This window comes from Pyricularia oryzae, chromosome 1 (genome assembly GCF_000002495.2).
Source record: "Pyricularia oryzae 70-15 chromosome 1, whole genome shotgun sequence".
Classification (NCBI taxonomy): domain Eukaryota; kingdom Fungi; phylum Ascomycota; class Sordariomycetes; order Magnaporthales; family Pyriculariaceae; genus Pyricularia; species Pyricularia oryzae.
In genome coordinates, this window is record NC_017844.1 from 6,097,623 (window position 1) to 6,111,974 (window position 14,352).

Genomic DNA, 14,352 nt, shown 5'->3' on the forward strand with positions numbered 1-14,352 from the left:
ATATGTGAGCAGGAACCGTTGGCATAGCGACGGGTTTGGGCTGTGGCGGTTGATGGTGACAAGGCGACCGGCAACTTGCTACTTTGATATTTGGCACTATTACTTGAATTCGAAAAATCAACAGGAGACGAATCTCTGAAGCAAGCTGCTAACAATAGGGTACCTCAGATTGCGAGCATAAAGAAAGGACGGTGGCTACTATTGCCATGAAATGAGGTCATGGACTTGGGGGTTGCAGAGGGTATCATCAAGGCAAACAAAAGCAGTCGCAACCACACAAATGACCAAATATCAAACGCCCAGAGCTCAGGGGTATTTCCCGCGATCCCTCGACCAACCACCCCGACTCCTTGCAGCACCAGGCACCTCTGGAAGCTTCTCACCGCGCCGCCACTCGCCCATGGGAATCAACCCGCCGCCACCGGGACCTCCTCGCGACCTCCCTCCCCTGCCTGACCACCCAACGCCCCCGTACCTGTCCCCGCCTCCACCGCCGCGGGAGTGCTGCATACCGTAACCTCTGATACCCCTTGAAGGCACGGGATCATCATCCCACCTTGCCTCGCCAACGCCGCTGCCCCGTCCCGACCGAGCGCTGTCCGCAGGCGCGACAGATCCGTCCTCCAGAGGTGGCAATATCGCACAGCTGAGGTAGTCTCCGACGATGAACTTGGCATCGCTCAGCGTCTTGTGTGCGTCGGGCGATTCTGGTAGTCGCAGATCGTCGTCGATGTTCACATTATCTGCGTCGTTCAAATCCGCCACATCTTCGCCGCCTAGAACCAGGCTGCCGAGATCCTTGACGACGAACTGGTGCAGTGCCCGGCTGTTTGGATCGCGATAAACGAGCCGGAACGCGATGCGCGTGCCAACTGCTGGCTCGGGGAGGAGGCTGGGCTTTTGGCGGCTGTGGTTGGCTATGTGGTATGAGAGCTCGGCGAGGGTGGCTGTCGGCCATGTGTGTATGTCGATGTGTGGCGGTAGTGTGTGGTGCGAAAACTCATCTGGCCTGTGAGTTATGTTAGTATGCAGTTTCATCGCTGAACAATGCAGCTGTGTGTGGCTTTCTTGCTTTCGTAACACATTCAAAAGGAGGTAAAGCACTAACCTGTGAAACGCTCCAGTGCGGTAGAATAGCTTTAGCAGGAATGGCGACTCCTTCTTTCGCGCTATGTCGTTCCTGTCCATCTCCATCATGCTCACGCGTAACCTTCGATGGGGGTTGCAAGCGTCTTGATGTATTTACTGTCAATGAGCTTTTGGAGTTGCGTATACTGTTGCTTACTCAAATAGGTAAGGTAGCTAGGATGGAATTATTGTACAAAAAAGACGGATGGAGGTTGTCCAAGCAAGCCAAGGTAGTTGTCTGCCGGGTTTCGTGGGCAACAACATGTGGTGCACCGACCGGGCGGGAGCTATTTAACGAATGTGGGGCGCTGCAACCATCAGGCTCCGCCCCGGACGATAGTTCTCGAAGTCAACTTTGGTGCAATAAAAACATTCAAACATTTCGGAACCTTGATCCAGTGCATATGTTCCGATGGAATTTAATCCCAATTGTAACACATAAACAGCGACGTAGTCGAGCTTGTTTTTTGTGCTACAATTAACCGACTAAAACTCCAAATACAACCCCGAGACACGCGAAATCCGGAACACCCCCCCAAACACAAACAAATATCTAACGATGGACTTCGCGGCGATGATGGCGGCGCAAATCGCCAAGGCCAAAGGCAGCACGGCGTCAAAATCCACCTCATCAGACCCCGCTGCCAATGCCAACAGCAGCAAAGCAGCACCCGCCAAAAAGTTCATCACCAACGCCGAAGCCGAACGGCAGCGCGAAGCTGCGTACCGCGCCGAGCAGGCCCGGCTGGCCGCGGAGCGCGAGGCCAAAGCGGTGGCCAAGCGCAAGCGGGAGGACGAAGCGGCCGCCGAGGCCAAGGCGCGCGAGCAGAAGCGGCAGCGGCTGGCGGAGGAGTCGCGGCGGCGGAGGGAGGAGAAGGAGGCCGAGGAGGAAAGGCTGCGCAGGGAGAGGCTGGGCTTGCCGCCGCTGCCCGAGACAGATGGGGCCGACGAAAAGGCGCAAGGTTCGGACGACGAGGACGAGGGCGCGCCGAGCGAGCAGGAGATTAGGAGGCTGTTGAGGGAAAGAGGCCTGCCCGTCTGCCTGTTTGGGGAGACGAGGAGGGCGAGGCTGCGGAGGTTGCGCCTGTCGGATGACGTGCCGATCCCTACAACCCTTCAGGCTGTCGATGAGAAGGATATGAAGCTCGACGGAAAGATGCCTGACGACAAGGCGGGGCGGAAACTTCTCGCGAGGAAGCTTACGAGCTATTTCAACATGGTGCTGGCACAATGGGAGGAGACATTACGGCGTGAAGGGGAGATGTCTGGGAGCAAGGAGTACAGCACCATGGCCCAGAGTAGAGATACATTGAGGCCGGTAAGTGAGGACATCCGCCATAGGTCCACATCTTCCGGTTTATTTTATGCGGAACCAAAGCTAACATTGACCGATAACAGCTATTTCGCAAACTTGAGAAGCGCGAGCTAGACGACGAAATTCTCAAAGCCATTCTCGAAATTGTGCAAGCAGCTCAAGAAAGGCGATATGTCGATGCGAATGATGGTTATCTCCGCCTCAGTATCGGTAAAGCAGCATGGCCGATTGGTGTTACCATGGTGGGTATCCACGAGCGAAGTGCTCGAGAGAAACTGCACAATGGAGAAAAGGGCCATGTCATGGGTGATGAAGTCACGCGCAAGTACCTACAGAGCATCAAACGCATGTTGACCTTTGCCCAAACGAGGTGGCCGCCCCAAGATATAAATCAGTTAATGGGCTGATACGGCCAAGAGGCTCCAGAAAGAGCTTGCGGGGTTGCACCGTTCACTTGGTCACTGCTTGGATCATTGTTTAGACGAAGAGGACGGCTGGAAGATTTACTGTGTATGGTGTGCTGTGCGCCTGTAATTTATTTTTTTTCGTAATCACGTCACCTAGAAGTCCGAGCCTAACAACCGAGGGCCTGTTTTAGAATTGAGATACCCATTGAGTTCGTCGTTCCATTGAGGTCTTGATGAAATCATCATACAGCGAGCTCTCAAAATACGGATGCCATCGCTGAAGAACTGCCTTCCCACTCAGTATCGGCCGCAGTCATGCCCCGTTTGTTGTTGCTCTTGACCTCGAGTTCGGCGGCCAAAATGTTCATCCGCCTCAGCCTCTCTGCTGCCTCTGTCTCATACTGCTGTGCCGCCTTCAATGCCGCGAGCTGCATTTGGATCCTGGGCTTCACGGCCGTGGCCGTCACGAGCTGGCAAAGGAGAAAGAAATCGTCAGCAAGCGCGCGTGGTAATCAACCGACACCTCACTCCTGGTAGGGAAACTTACCTTGTCCACACTATTGATCCTAGCATCGAGAATACCATTGCTAATCATAGTAACCAGCTCCTCTTCTATAGACTCGCCGTCTATAGCAAACGACTCGTCGAGACTTGCGATAGTAACGCATGAGAATGGGAGTAGGTACTGTGATATGCATTTGCTCCGAATCTGGAGAAACAGCTCTGGAATATGCCTCTGCAAGTGCATATCGAGTAGGTAGTCGCTGCGGTAGCTCTCCAATATCTCCAAGCATGACGAGTACCTGCCATTCACGAACTGCGTGATTGCTCGCCTCAGGTGTGGCTCCAGCTCCAGAAAGGACCGGAACGAACTGTTCTCCAGCACGTTAGTCTGGATAGCAACGCGATCCATGGTGGCCAGCGACAAAAGACTGCCGTAGATGGCAACGTCATTTGGGCTCATGGCATCGGCGTACGATGAGGCAGGCGCCGAATGGTCAGCCTTGAGAAAGGCTGCAGCGGCCTCCTTGTACCTCTCCTGGCCAAGATTTGCAAGTCCATCCATAACTCTGATGTATGTTGGGAATCCGAGATCCTCGCTGAGTTGGCTTTGAAGACCTGCGATCCTGTTAAGGCTGGAATTCACGGCAGTCCAGTCGCGCTTCTGAAGGGCAACACGGATTATGTGTTTGCCGACATCGGCCACCTGCTTTGAGGTGCTGACGTCGGGACGCATTCGTGAGTAGGCTTCGGCAGCATCTGCAAGGTTCCCGATTTCCTCAAGATGTTTGCCAAGGTCCTCATTGCCCATCTGCATGGATCGTGTTAGCATAGCATTGCTAACATCAGCTGGAAGAGACGATAAAGACTTCAAATGTAGTGAACGCCCAACGACTTACCCGGATGCTTTCCCTGACAAGGTTGTTTTTGTAGCCCTTTAATTCCTGCTCAAGGCGCTTCGTCTCTTCCCTGTTGGACTTTTCTGTCACATCAATCCACTTTCTATCAAGGCTGGCCTCAGGCTCGTTTGGTGAAGCCTGACGGAGGAGATCAACAGCCTCTCGATACCGAGCAACATCCTTGCCGCGTTTAGCTTCGGCTACAGCAACTTTGAGAGCGTCGACGCAGAGCACAACGGAACATTGTCCGATAAGCATCAAGCGATCATATCGTGTCCTCCCTATACACATCAGGTCAACTTTGAAAAGCCAGACATGACAATGGTTTGATGTGGCGGGAAGCAGCCATATGAGGACAAGTATGTGTCATTCCAGGGCTGGCAGTCAGAATATGCCGGAAGTCAGGTGTAACCAACCATTATAATTCTGCATGTATGTCTCCAGGTCTAGCTTTGGCGTATCTTTACACCGTGGAAGAAGTCCATACGTCAGCGTTGGGACATGATGAGTGAGCGACAAGACCTCAGGCAGTCATCCTGGGAGAGCCAGGGGTCCTATCAAACCTTTGACTATCACAGCGCCGGCAGCGTCCATGGCAGTGAAGTACTCGAGGAGCTTCTCATGAGGAGTCGCCATATTGACTTGGCTGACCCTCAGGAAGGGGGAAACAATCTGTCTACACTAGCTGTGGTGATTTTTGTTTGTCGATACCAGTCGATGGGTCGGGATTTCGTACGATGGCAGACTGTTCTGCACCAACAAGCTGTTTGTATGTAGCGTATTGCTGTCTGGTTCACCTCCAAGCTGACAGCGTTAATAAGGCTGAAGGCTGCCTTCCTACACGAGGTACCACATCATACTTGCTTGAGGCAAGTTAGGTACTTAGCCCGTAGCTTACCTCCAGAGTCAAGCGTACATGGGCGGGGAAGCTTGAGGCTTATTGTTGCCGCTCATTGGCGGGGGCGGGGCTAGATGCATTTATGGCGGAGCCTTTGCCTGTGGCTTGACGATAGCGGGGTAGATGCCAACAGAACGCTTGAATCATTCAGCGTCCATAGTACCTACCTTGCCTACCTTACCTAGGCTTTTTACCGAAGGTGACTTTTGACATGGACATGCTGTGTTCTTTGCGACACAATGTCGTCATTTGAGAATAAAATTGATTTGCAAACACACCAAATTTCGAGAGGCATGTTCCTTGTACCAAACATAATTCAGCTCAGATCCCGAAAGCTACGTGGGAGAAAGCCCAGAACACAAATGCCGTTCCGCAAAAACATTTCCATGTCATGTCAAGAATCAGGGACCACCACAGCAAATGAGCACGTGGACAAAAGTTTGACTGCACTACATGTGTTACTAAGGTACCCATGAAATGCCTGCCAATCTTGGAAAGGTTAGTGTAATACCGCAATACTCCGTAAATAAAATACTCTGGTGTTTACGGGTTCTTACTGGACTGCGATTGCAGTCCTCCAAAATGAAAAAAAAAAAAAAAAAAAAAAAAAAAACGCAGGTTGATTTTGCCACGCCGTCAGTTTCAGTGGGAAATTTGATTGAAGATACGCGTCAGCTTTCTCCAGAGATCCCACGGAGCTCTGACGGCTGGAAGCTTGGCGCATGTTGACTGCTTGGACGTATCCTGGGTGGACTGGGCATCGCCAAAAGTCTTGGCAAAATCAACATATGAAGCGAGAGCGATAACTCCGGCGCGAAAAGAATACAGACCCTTATTTACGCAGGGATTAACACCGGACGTCCCAGAATGAAAGGGAAAAGACTTTCCCGGCTTTTGCTTCAGCTTTGATCTGGTAATTATACTGCTGTATAATCTGGACGTCTAGGCTAGAGCTAGTGCGGCGAGATTCTCGATTAGGATACTCCACGACTTGGAGTATGTGCCTAGCTGGTGTTATATTACTCTGCCAAGTCAGCCTACGGAGTACGTACTGGTGATGTTTGTACAGTTGCATCCCCGGGACCCTTGTGGTGACCTAAAGTACCTAGGTACGGTACAGGACAAACGGTGAGAGGTACCAGTAACGTGTGAACTTCGTTTCTTTATAGTGGGCCAAAGCATTGAATGGTTTTTATTTTTATTTTATTTAGTTGCTGATATAATAATAGGTAGCGTACCATTTACAGCATGCCTGTAATTATAGTCTCGTTTGTTCCTCACCACCCTCGTTCCCGATCACTTGTCGGCCACTAAATGCCCTTGTCAGCATGGGCGACGCTCTTGGCAAAGGGACGCGCGTCCTTTCCCCACAGCCGTCCATCCCAAGGGTGGTTTTGGCTGCTAGTGTGATATTTGGCCACACTTTAGGGCTTGGCATTATCAGGGATCATTGATCCTCGGCGGGTGCCGACAGTTTTTTTTTTTTCTTCTCTTCTCTCTCTCTCTGATCAGGGGCAGCCTTAGATTGCTCGCTTGTACCATTCTCGCTGAAAACGCAGTAGATATGACCAGTGCACAAAACAACAGCACGGTCTGTGAGGCGTCGAACCGTCTCATTGCAGTTTCTCCCTTTTTTCTCGTATGCCCCATCGATGGCAGGCATTAATAAATGATGCTTGACCGTTGAGACCGAGAGGACATATCAGGCGCTTCTGTGGCACAATGTGCTGAGTTCTATACCAGGGAAGGTATAATAATGTTAGCTGACGGCGTGGCTTCAAACCTTTCAATGTGCCACTAAGAATGGCGGCGGTGTGTGTTGGGGACGCGTCAAGGTCAAAATCGGCAGACAAGCAATCCATTTTGGGTAATTATGTTTCGAGAATGAATGACCTGACCTGAAGGGAATGGGGGATTCGCCCCCCACTCTTGTGTGTGCTCAAGCCCTTTCTTTACTCAGGCATTTGGCTGGTGCGCGACATGAAGTAATTATTTGCCAGTTCAGAATGCGCGATCAAAAATTATGACGTATGACAAGATTGAGTATTGGCGCAAGCAATGCTATCTCGGCTTTTGTTTGAGGCGCCATCCTATCCCTGTCTCGCATTTTGCCGCGATTTCTCCACCTTTTTCCGGTATGGAAGGGCGGAAAGAAGGGGGAAAATAATAAACGACAGGAGTATTTTCGCCCATGATTCGGAATTCATGTGGCCATCCCCCAATCGCCTCGTCTCGCGACCTAACCAAGTCGGATACCTACGTACCGGATATTCCAACGATTCGAATGCGCATTGCAGTGGTGTCAGAGTGCGACAATAGAAACACGGGCGATGGATAATGCCCTCCGTTGTATCGTCAGGAAGCGGATCGGGGCCGCGTAAACCTGGCTGCGGAACCGAGATGGTCTTGGCGCTGGCGGGGAGGGGTCAGCGCGTGTTGGAGAAAAAGCAGGAGGCTTCGGTTTAATGTTTTAACTGTATTGTGTCTTCGTGATTAGGTAGAGCGTAAGGTTACTCTGTACAATGTCGAGGTCCACCCATAATCAGTTCATAATGACGGTCGCATGTAAGGACATTTGCCAGCCCCTGACCTGATAGTACCGCGGGCCCAGCACACTGCTGACATTGGTTCTCCGTAATTCCACTTTGTAGTTCCTAATAACCTCGGGGCGCGTATAAGAGAGGGGCCGTCGCGGAAGGCAAAAATACCTACCGGTACGGAAGTAGAAGTACATATGTAGTAGAGCGATGAGGCTGAAATTTGAGCCTTGAGTCGAGTTAGAGTCAGTAATATGGGCCTACTTTACTCTGTTTTTTCCCCTTTATCATGGTACCCCCAGTCGTTCAATTGCCCTGTTCGTCAGAAGAATTGGATCTTTTGCCTCGCGGAGCTGATCCCGCGGGAATAAAGCGGTCCAGATGCTGCTACCTGGCAGTTCGGTCGGATTAGGGTAGCTGGTTCGGCCGGACTGAACTGCTTTTGGAGAAAATGCCATTACCGCTAATGAAGTGGGTAAACGATTACTGTACTTCACGGAGTATTTCCAGCATCGATTTTTTTTTTCTTTTTTTTCTTTTTTTCCCTTTTTTTCCCTTTTTTTCCCTTTCCTTTTTGCTCCAGTTTCCTTTGGAGACATTAGATCGTGGCATGTTGCGTAAGATCCGTTGAATCGAGGTTTTGATATGGGATCATGGGATTCAGGATGATGCCAATCCAGCGTCACCGCTATATTTGGTGGGACTTGGAGTTGGCCGCTTGGAACTGGTCGAGTCAATCAATTACTTCCTTACCTATGTTTGCTTGGGAAGGAACTTTCGTCATCAGGTTGTTTCTCTTTCCCACTCAAACACCATCGGCCCAAACGAGGAATTCCAGCCGCTAAATTCACTTTAGTCCCCTTCCTCGCTGGCAGTCGGTGGTTTTCGAGATGCACGGATGAACCAGGGCGCAACGGTTATTATCAATCTTGTTGTAATGGTTCCCAACCGCCCCACATTCTTTGCATTTTTTTTTCTCCCTCTGTTTTTTTTTCTTTTCTTATTTTTTTTTATTCCCGACCCGCCCTCCCGTCTTAGTAGTGTCGCTAAATATGTGGTGTTGCGAGGCAAGCCTTGCCTGGCTGGCTCAAAGACGATCTCTCGGGGATCCACAGCGCAATTACGGTGGAGTTGTCGATAGGTGAGGTAGGCCAGCAGGCCAGGAGGTACTCAAGATACCTTACTGTACCTAACCAGTGAAAGTAGGCTTTCCTCACACCGTTATCCCCTTTAATCGGTCCATAGAATTTGATTGATTGTAATTCATAATCCTTCCTTACCAGCCTGCCGAGCACCTACCAACCTAGGTACCAGCACCCTGGGCCGCCCACTTACATTCTGCACACAGTCAGGCAGTCCTTTTGCCTATCCTGTTTGGTCGTGTTCTTTGAGCGGGCCATGATCCCGGATGCATGCAAAGCACGCCTAGCTTTTTTATTCCACCCCCATGTCACGTTGTTCGCCTGTTTTGGTCATTCGAGATGTGATCTAGCATGAAAATCAAACGACTTGAGCAAAGAACCCAGCTCGTTTTCTCCTTAAACTCACCTTCAATGGATACTAACCACAAGACAGGGAAATTCCCTATCGCAAATAATAGGATACCCCTTTAATATTTTTTTGTTGCAGTTGTTCACATAGTCAAGACTACTTCACTACATACACATCCTCTCCATTACGAACGTCTGGCGACTTCACTGGGGCCGCCACACAAGGCTCCCCACGTCGCCTTATGAGCCAAGACTAATCCTTGTCCACAATTATACATATCGTCGTACTGTCTCTCCTCTGCCCTCCCCGATGAGTGTCAGACGTACTCTCTTTCCTGTATCCCTTGCTTCTCTACCTACTTAGATCACCTACCTACTCCAAGACGCAAACCTCAGCTCAACAAATCTCTCGCCTATGTCTGGATAATACAGAGACCACCCAGTCAACGTCCCACCATACTCTACTCTACTTATCGGCAGCAGTCCGTTGAGGTATCTTGCCCGCTAGATTAAACGACTGTTGTATTTCGTTTCGGTCCTCACGTTGTAGGATCAATAACGACGGTGACGAGTGGGAGGAGAAGAAAAACAAACAAGCAAGCAACAGACACAGTCTGGGCGTCTGGTGCATCGGTTTCTTGGCTTTCTTGTCCCTAGAGCGAGCAATCTTGGCACTTCTCAGACCAACGCAAGCCGCCCTCCTGTCACGCTTAAACCCTCTGTTGATTCCACCAACCGCAGCATCTTTGGTTTCAACGGAAGTGGCACTACGCGAACAACGTCCGCAGTGAAAGTTGGGCATCGAAAACGCGGAATCGTTTACAACCACTTGATTGCCTTTGTTGGGTATCTTCTTCCTCTTTACTGACTCCCGTCTGGGCCAAGACCGACGTGTTCCACCTGTCAAAGTGCGAGGAGCGCAACGCGGACAGTGGCTGGATCCCTTAACTACTCAGTGACCGAAAAGCCTTCAGGCCCAGTATCAGCAAGGCTCTACAGACCCGAGACGTCAACAGCTTGCTTTGCGATAGGTGGCTGAAGATTGAGAAATGCGATTCGAGTCGCGCTAGCTGAAAGTGAAAACCGAGGACGATCAAACACCAAACTATAGGAACATACAGCTTGACCTGCTTATCACGGGTCACGCGGACATCAAATTAGCCAGGCTGGATCCTCTGTCCCCTCGAAAGTATGGAGGCGGCGGCTAGCACCACCACTGCCACCGGCCAAAACACGCCGCCGTCCACCGGGGAGTGTTCAGCTGCGCCTTCAGGGCGGTCATCCCCCAGTGCTGCAGGCGGTATCATAGTAGCAAATCCTTCTCGCAATGCTCCGGATGATGCTGCCATATCTACGCACGATGGTTCCGCCGACGAGGATGATTTTGGGGCGCATGATGACTCCGGGAGCGACGATGCCGTAAAGGCAGAAGGGTCAAACGAGACGCCGGACCCATCTGCACCAGGTGCGACATCGGCACCAGTGCAGAAGAGGAGGAGGGTCACCCGTGCGTGTGACGAGTGCCGGAGGAAGAAGATCAAGTGCGACGGGCGACAACCATGCACACATTGCTCAGTTTATAGCTATGGCAAGCTCCTTACCCCCCACCCCCCCCCTCCCCTTCAAGCGCTTGTTTCCACCAGCGCTCAATTGTCTATGTGGTAGTCTAGACCTATGCAAGGGATGATCCAGCTAACAAGCAACTTACAGAATGCACGTACGACAAGCCATCGAACAGGCGACGAAATCCCGCCCCTCAATACATTGAAGCACTGGAGAGTCGACTACAGCGCGCCGAAACGTTGCTCCGCAAGTTTATGCCAGATGTGGACTTGGCCGACCCGAAACTCGACCCGACTGTCCAACAGGAGTTTGCCAACCGAGAGCGCGCCCGTGCAAAAGCGGCGGCAGCATCCGGGGCTGAGAAGGCCAAGAAAGAGGAGCCAGTTGTGGATGGCGAGGCAACAAAAAAGCAGGAGGACCAACTCCTCTCGATGATCGAGTCGATTGGCCATCTGGATCTTATTGATGGGAACGAATGGGACTTCCATGGGAATTCGTCTGGCGCGGTGTTTCTAAAACGGTTAAAGGAGCAAATGGGCTTGCTCAATTCTGATACGAAAGCACCTTTCCTACCGCGGAAGTCGCGGTACACAGGAATGTTTAGCCTGGACTCTCCACCATCATTCGCGAGTTCTCCTTGGGATACGAGTACCGGCAGTGACGCAGGCGCAGCAGTTCCGGCAATGTATGAGCTGCCTCCCAAGGATGTGGCCCAGAACCTCTGCTATTTTTCGTTGAACTGCGCGACATGTTTGTTGCGTATTGTACACATTCCATCATTCAACGACATGGTGGAGAAGCTGTACGAGAAACAGCCGGAAAACCTAGGTCCAGAAGACCATCGGGCTCTTGGGCTGCTGAACGCGGTTATGGCCCTTGGTTCAATGTATACTGGTTCCGATGATGCGGGATCACAGCAGGTGCATTATAAGGCTGCCATCGAGAAAGGGTATGTTGCGATACTCTCTTTTTCCTTGTACACCCTAGGCGTTGTTTGTGGTGCCATTGGGTGGTAACGCCGACAACCCTGAGACTGGACAGGGGCGATGCGAAATACTCGACAGAAACACTAACCATGGAACTCTTGCGATAGACTCAAATACTACACCAACGCTCGGATGCTCCTACAGGATATAACCGAGTGTCGAGATCTTGTTTCCTTGCAAGCACTGCTATTTATGATACTCTTTCTTCAAGCTACTTCAAATCTCAGCGGCTGTTATGCCTTTTTGGGTATTGCCCTACGGGCCGCGTTGCGAATGGGTCTGCATCGACACCTTCCCCATGTTCAGCTTACGCCTATCGAAGACGAGTCCCGAAGGCGTGTATTCTATGCCATTAGATGCATGGATACATATGTTTCCGCTCTTCTTGGATTCCCCATTTTGCTCCAGGACACGGACATTGATCAACCGTTACCGACGGAAGTTGACGATGAGTACATCACGAAAGACGCGATCCTGAAGCCACCGCCTGGAAAGACGTCGTTTTTTGAAGCAATGAACGCCCATGTGCGATTGATGAAAATATTGGCAAAGATAATCAAGGATATATATCCTATGAGGGGGATGGACGAATCGGTCATGAAAAAGAGGACCAGTGGGGTGAATGCAACCTACATGATCAGCTATTCGGCCATCAAGGCAATCGAGCTCGAGTTGCAGCAGTGGTACGAGCAGTTACCGATCAACTGGCGGCCTAGTCCGGAAGGGCCCAGTGAGGTTATTCGGTATGTGGACATGAATTCTGTTTTTCTCTCTTGGGATGTTGGCGTGGCGTAAGCTAATATCTCTCAACTCACAGCGTGCGATCACTCCTTCGCTTCTCATACGCTCATGTGCAAATGATGCTTTATCGACCTTTCTTGCATTACTCATCTCCTAGGCTGTCTGCAGGAAAGCATGTCGATGAGAGATACTATGCTTGTGCCGCAGCTTGCATCAGTGTCTCGCGGAACATTATCCATATCGGCATGGAGATCAGGAAACAGGCGGTCCTCACGGGACCTTACTGGTTCATTCTGTACACCGAGTTCTTTGCCATCCTGTCTTTGGCATTTTACGCGCTGGAAAACCCGGACAAAGCTGGCATCCCCGAGATTCTTGCCGATGCCCATGCTGGAAGAGAGCTCATTTCGGGCCTTTCACGCATGAGTTTGGCGGCGGATAGGGTCACGGATGCATTGAATGTGAGTCGGATTTAGGGGAGTGAGCGGTTTGACGACACTATATGGCCAGACTGACTAATTCGCTACTCAACCAGGCCTTGTTTGATCAACTACCCGAGCGTCTTACCATGAACAAAGACCCCAAGGCCCGCCCTATCCCCACAAAGAAACGCTCTGCTCCAGGTGCCGACTCTGCCAGTCTTCTTACCCAGGAACAGATGGCCATTGCGGCACAACTAAAAGCCGACCGTTCCCTAAACGGCCGGGGACGTGGCAAGATCCGCGGTACCGGCCGTGCCGCCTCAAAGGCACACCTCCCACACCGCATTTCAATGGATTCTCCTCACCAAGCCCACCAGGCCATCGGCACCCGAGCCGGTAGCCAGGGCCCATTTGTCGCGAACTACTCAGAGCCAATGCCGCTGGACCTTCTTAATCAATCACCGGACAATTTCAAGCAGCGGCACCAGCAGCAGACAGATGCGATGATGTTTCCGTCAGGCGACCCCTTTGCCTATCCCAACAGCCAGCCAGGAGTTGGTTACAGAAACGGAGGACATACCCAGGACTCGATGCCCTTTTACATGCATCAAGTGTACGACGACATTGAGGGTCAGCTCCTGGGACAGACGATCCCTCCATATCTCATGCAGCCGGGCCACCAGGGCGTTTCAGGGATGGCTGCTGGGGACCTGGCACAAATGTACAACGCGTCGAGCCTGGTGGCAATGCAGCAACAACAGCAGCAAAGACAGCAGCAGCTGGGGCCCGGTTTGCAACCTGGTCATCATCGACACCAGCAGGATATTGACGACATTATGCTGTCAAACACCAACAGCTTTGAAATGTTCTCTGCCCCGCAGTATAGAGCAATTTAAAAGGGGTAAATCGCCCTTTTTCTTTCCCCAAGTTTCTCGAAGAAACACATTCTCGACATATGCATTCTTTTTTTTTTTTTTTTTTTGTCGGTTGCACATATAAGGAGGGGACAAGGCAAACGGAGAAAAGCCAAGTAAACGATCGCATTTCATGATACCATGATACCCCAGGCCGTTCTCATTAAGCTATTTATATTTCTGGGATACGGAGTTTCTGTCCTCTAATCTGTCATATCATTTCTTTGGGGCCTTGTGGTTGTAAAAAGGCTTATGAAAATACAAATAAACATGTACATGATATTTAATGGCCCAGCTTTACAAGGTCGCTCGGTGCGTCTAAAGCTGATCCAATGTGGTCGTCATTAGAGTAAACCAAAGGAGAACGAGCCATGGTGAAGGGCTACAAAAAGCGATAAAATACGAAATAATGAACAACCAAAACGTGGACTACTGGTGAACGTGGTTGATTGGTGATTCGTCAAACTGAATGAAAGAAGAAACCGCTGCTTGCCTTCCTGGTGCCGCATATTGCCCGTCTCTGGTTCTCTGATCTGATAGAAACATACTGG

At 51.0% G+C, this 14,352-nt stretch overlaps 4 protein-coding genes across 4 annotated transcripts; 2 read left to right on the forward strand and 2 right to left on the reverse strand.

The window, feature by feature from the left end:
- Positions 1 to 42: 42 nt before the first annotated feature.
- Positions 43 to 1,396, reverse strand: MGG_05680 (uncharacterized protein). Its single transcript, XM_003710531.1, has 2 exons — positions 1,109 to 1,396; positions 43 to 1,009 (listed from the first exon to the last, which is right to left on the reverse strand). Exons 1-2 carry the CDS (start codon positions 1,195 to 1,197, stop codon positions 307 to 309), a joined length of 792 nt encoding a protein of 263 aa, XP_003710579.1. The 5' UTR covers positions 1,198 to 1,396; the 3' UTR covers positions 43 to 306.
- A 96-nt stretch (positions 1,397 to 1,492) lies between these two features.
- MGG_05681 (uncharacterized protein) lies at positions 1,493 to 3,140 on the forward strand. Its single transcript, XM_003710532.1, has 2 exons — positions 1,493 to 2,446; positions 2,527 to 3,140. Exons 1-2 carry the CDS (start codon positions 1,688 to 1,690, stop codon positions 2,848 to 2,850), a joined length of 1,083 nt encoding a protein of 360 aa, XP_003710580.1. The 5' UTR covers positions 1,493 to 1,687; the 3' UTR covers positions 2,851 to 3,140.
- MGG_05682 (CSN-1) lies at positions 2,935 to 5,156 on the reverse strand. The gene is made up of 5 exons (XM_003710533.1): positions 4,814 to 5,156; positions 4,667 to 4,711; positions 4,251 to 4,531; positions 3,398 to 4,162; positions 2,935 to 3,320 (listed from the first exon to the last, which is right to left on the reverse strand). The coding sequence occupies exons 1-5, from the start codon at positions 4,884 to 4,886 to the stop codon at positions 3,108 to 3,110; spliced, it is 1,377 nt and encodes a 458-aa protein (XP_003710581.1). The 5' UTR covers positions 4,887 to 5,156; the 3' UTR covers positions 2,935 to 3,107.
- A 4,051-nt stretch (positions 5,157 to 9,207) lies between these two features.
- MGG_05683 (uncharacterized protein) lies at positions 9,208 to 14,321 on the forward strand. The gene is made up of 5 exons (XM_003710534.1): positions 9,208 to 10,763; positions 10,886 to 11,687; positions 11,832 to 12,467; positions 12,542 to 12,926; positions 13,001 to 14,321. Exons 1-5 carry the CDS (start codon positions 10,367 to 10,369, stop codon positions 13,781 to 13,783), a joined length of 3,003 nt encoding a protein of 1,000 aa, XP_003710582.1. The 5' UTR covers positions 9,208 to 10,366; the 3' UTR covers positions 13,784 to 14,321.
- Positions 14,322 to 14,352: the final 31 nt, after the last annotated feature.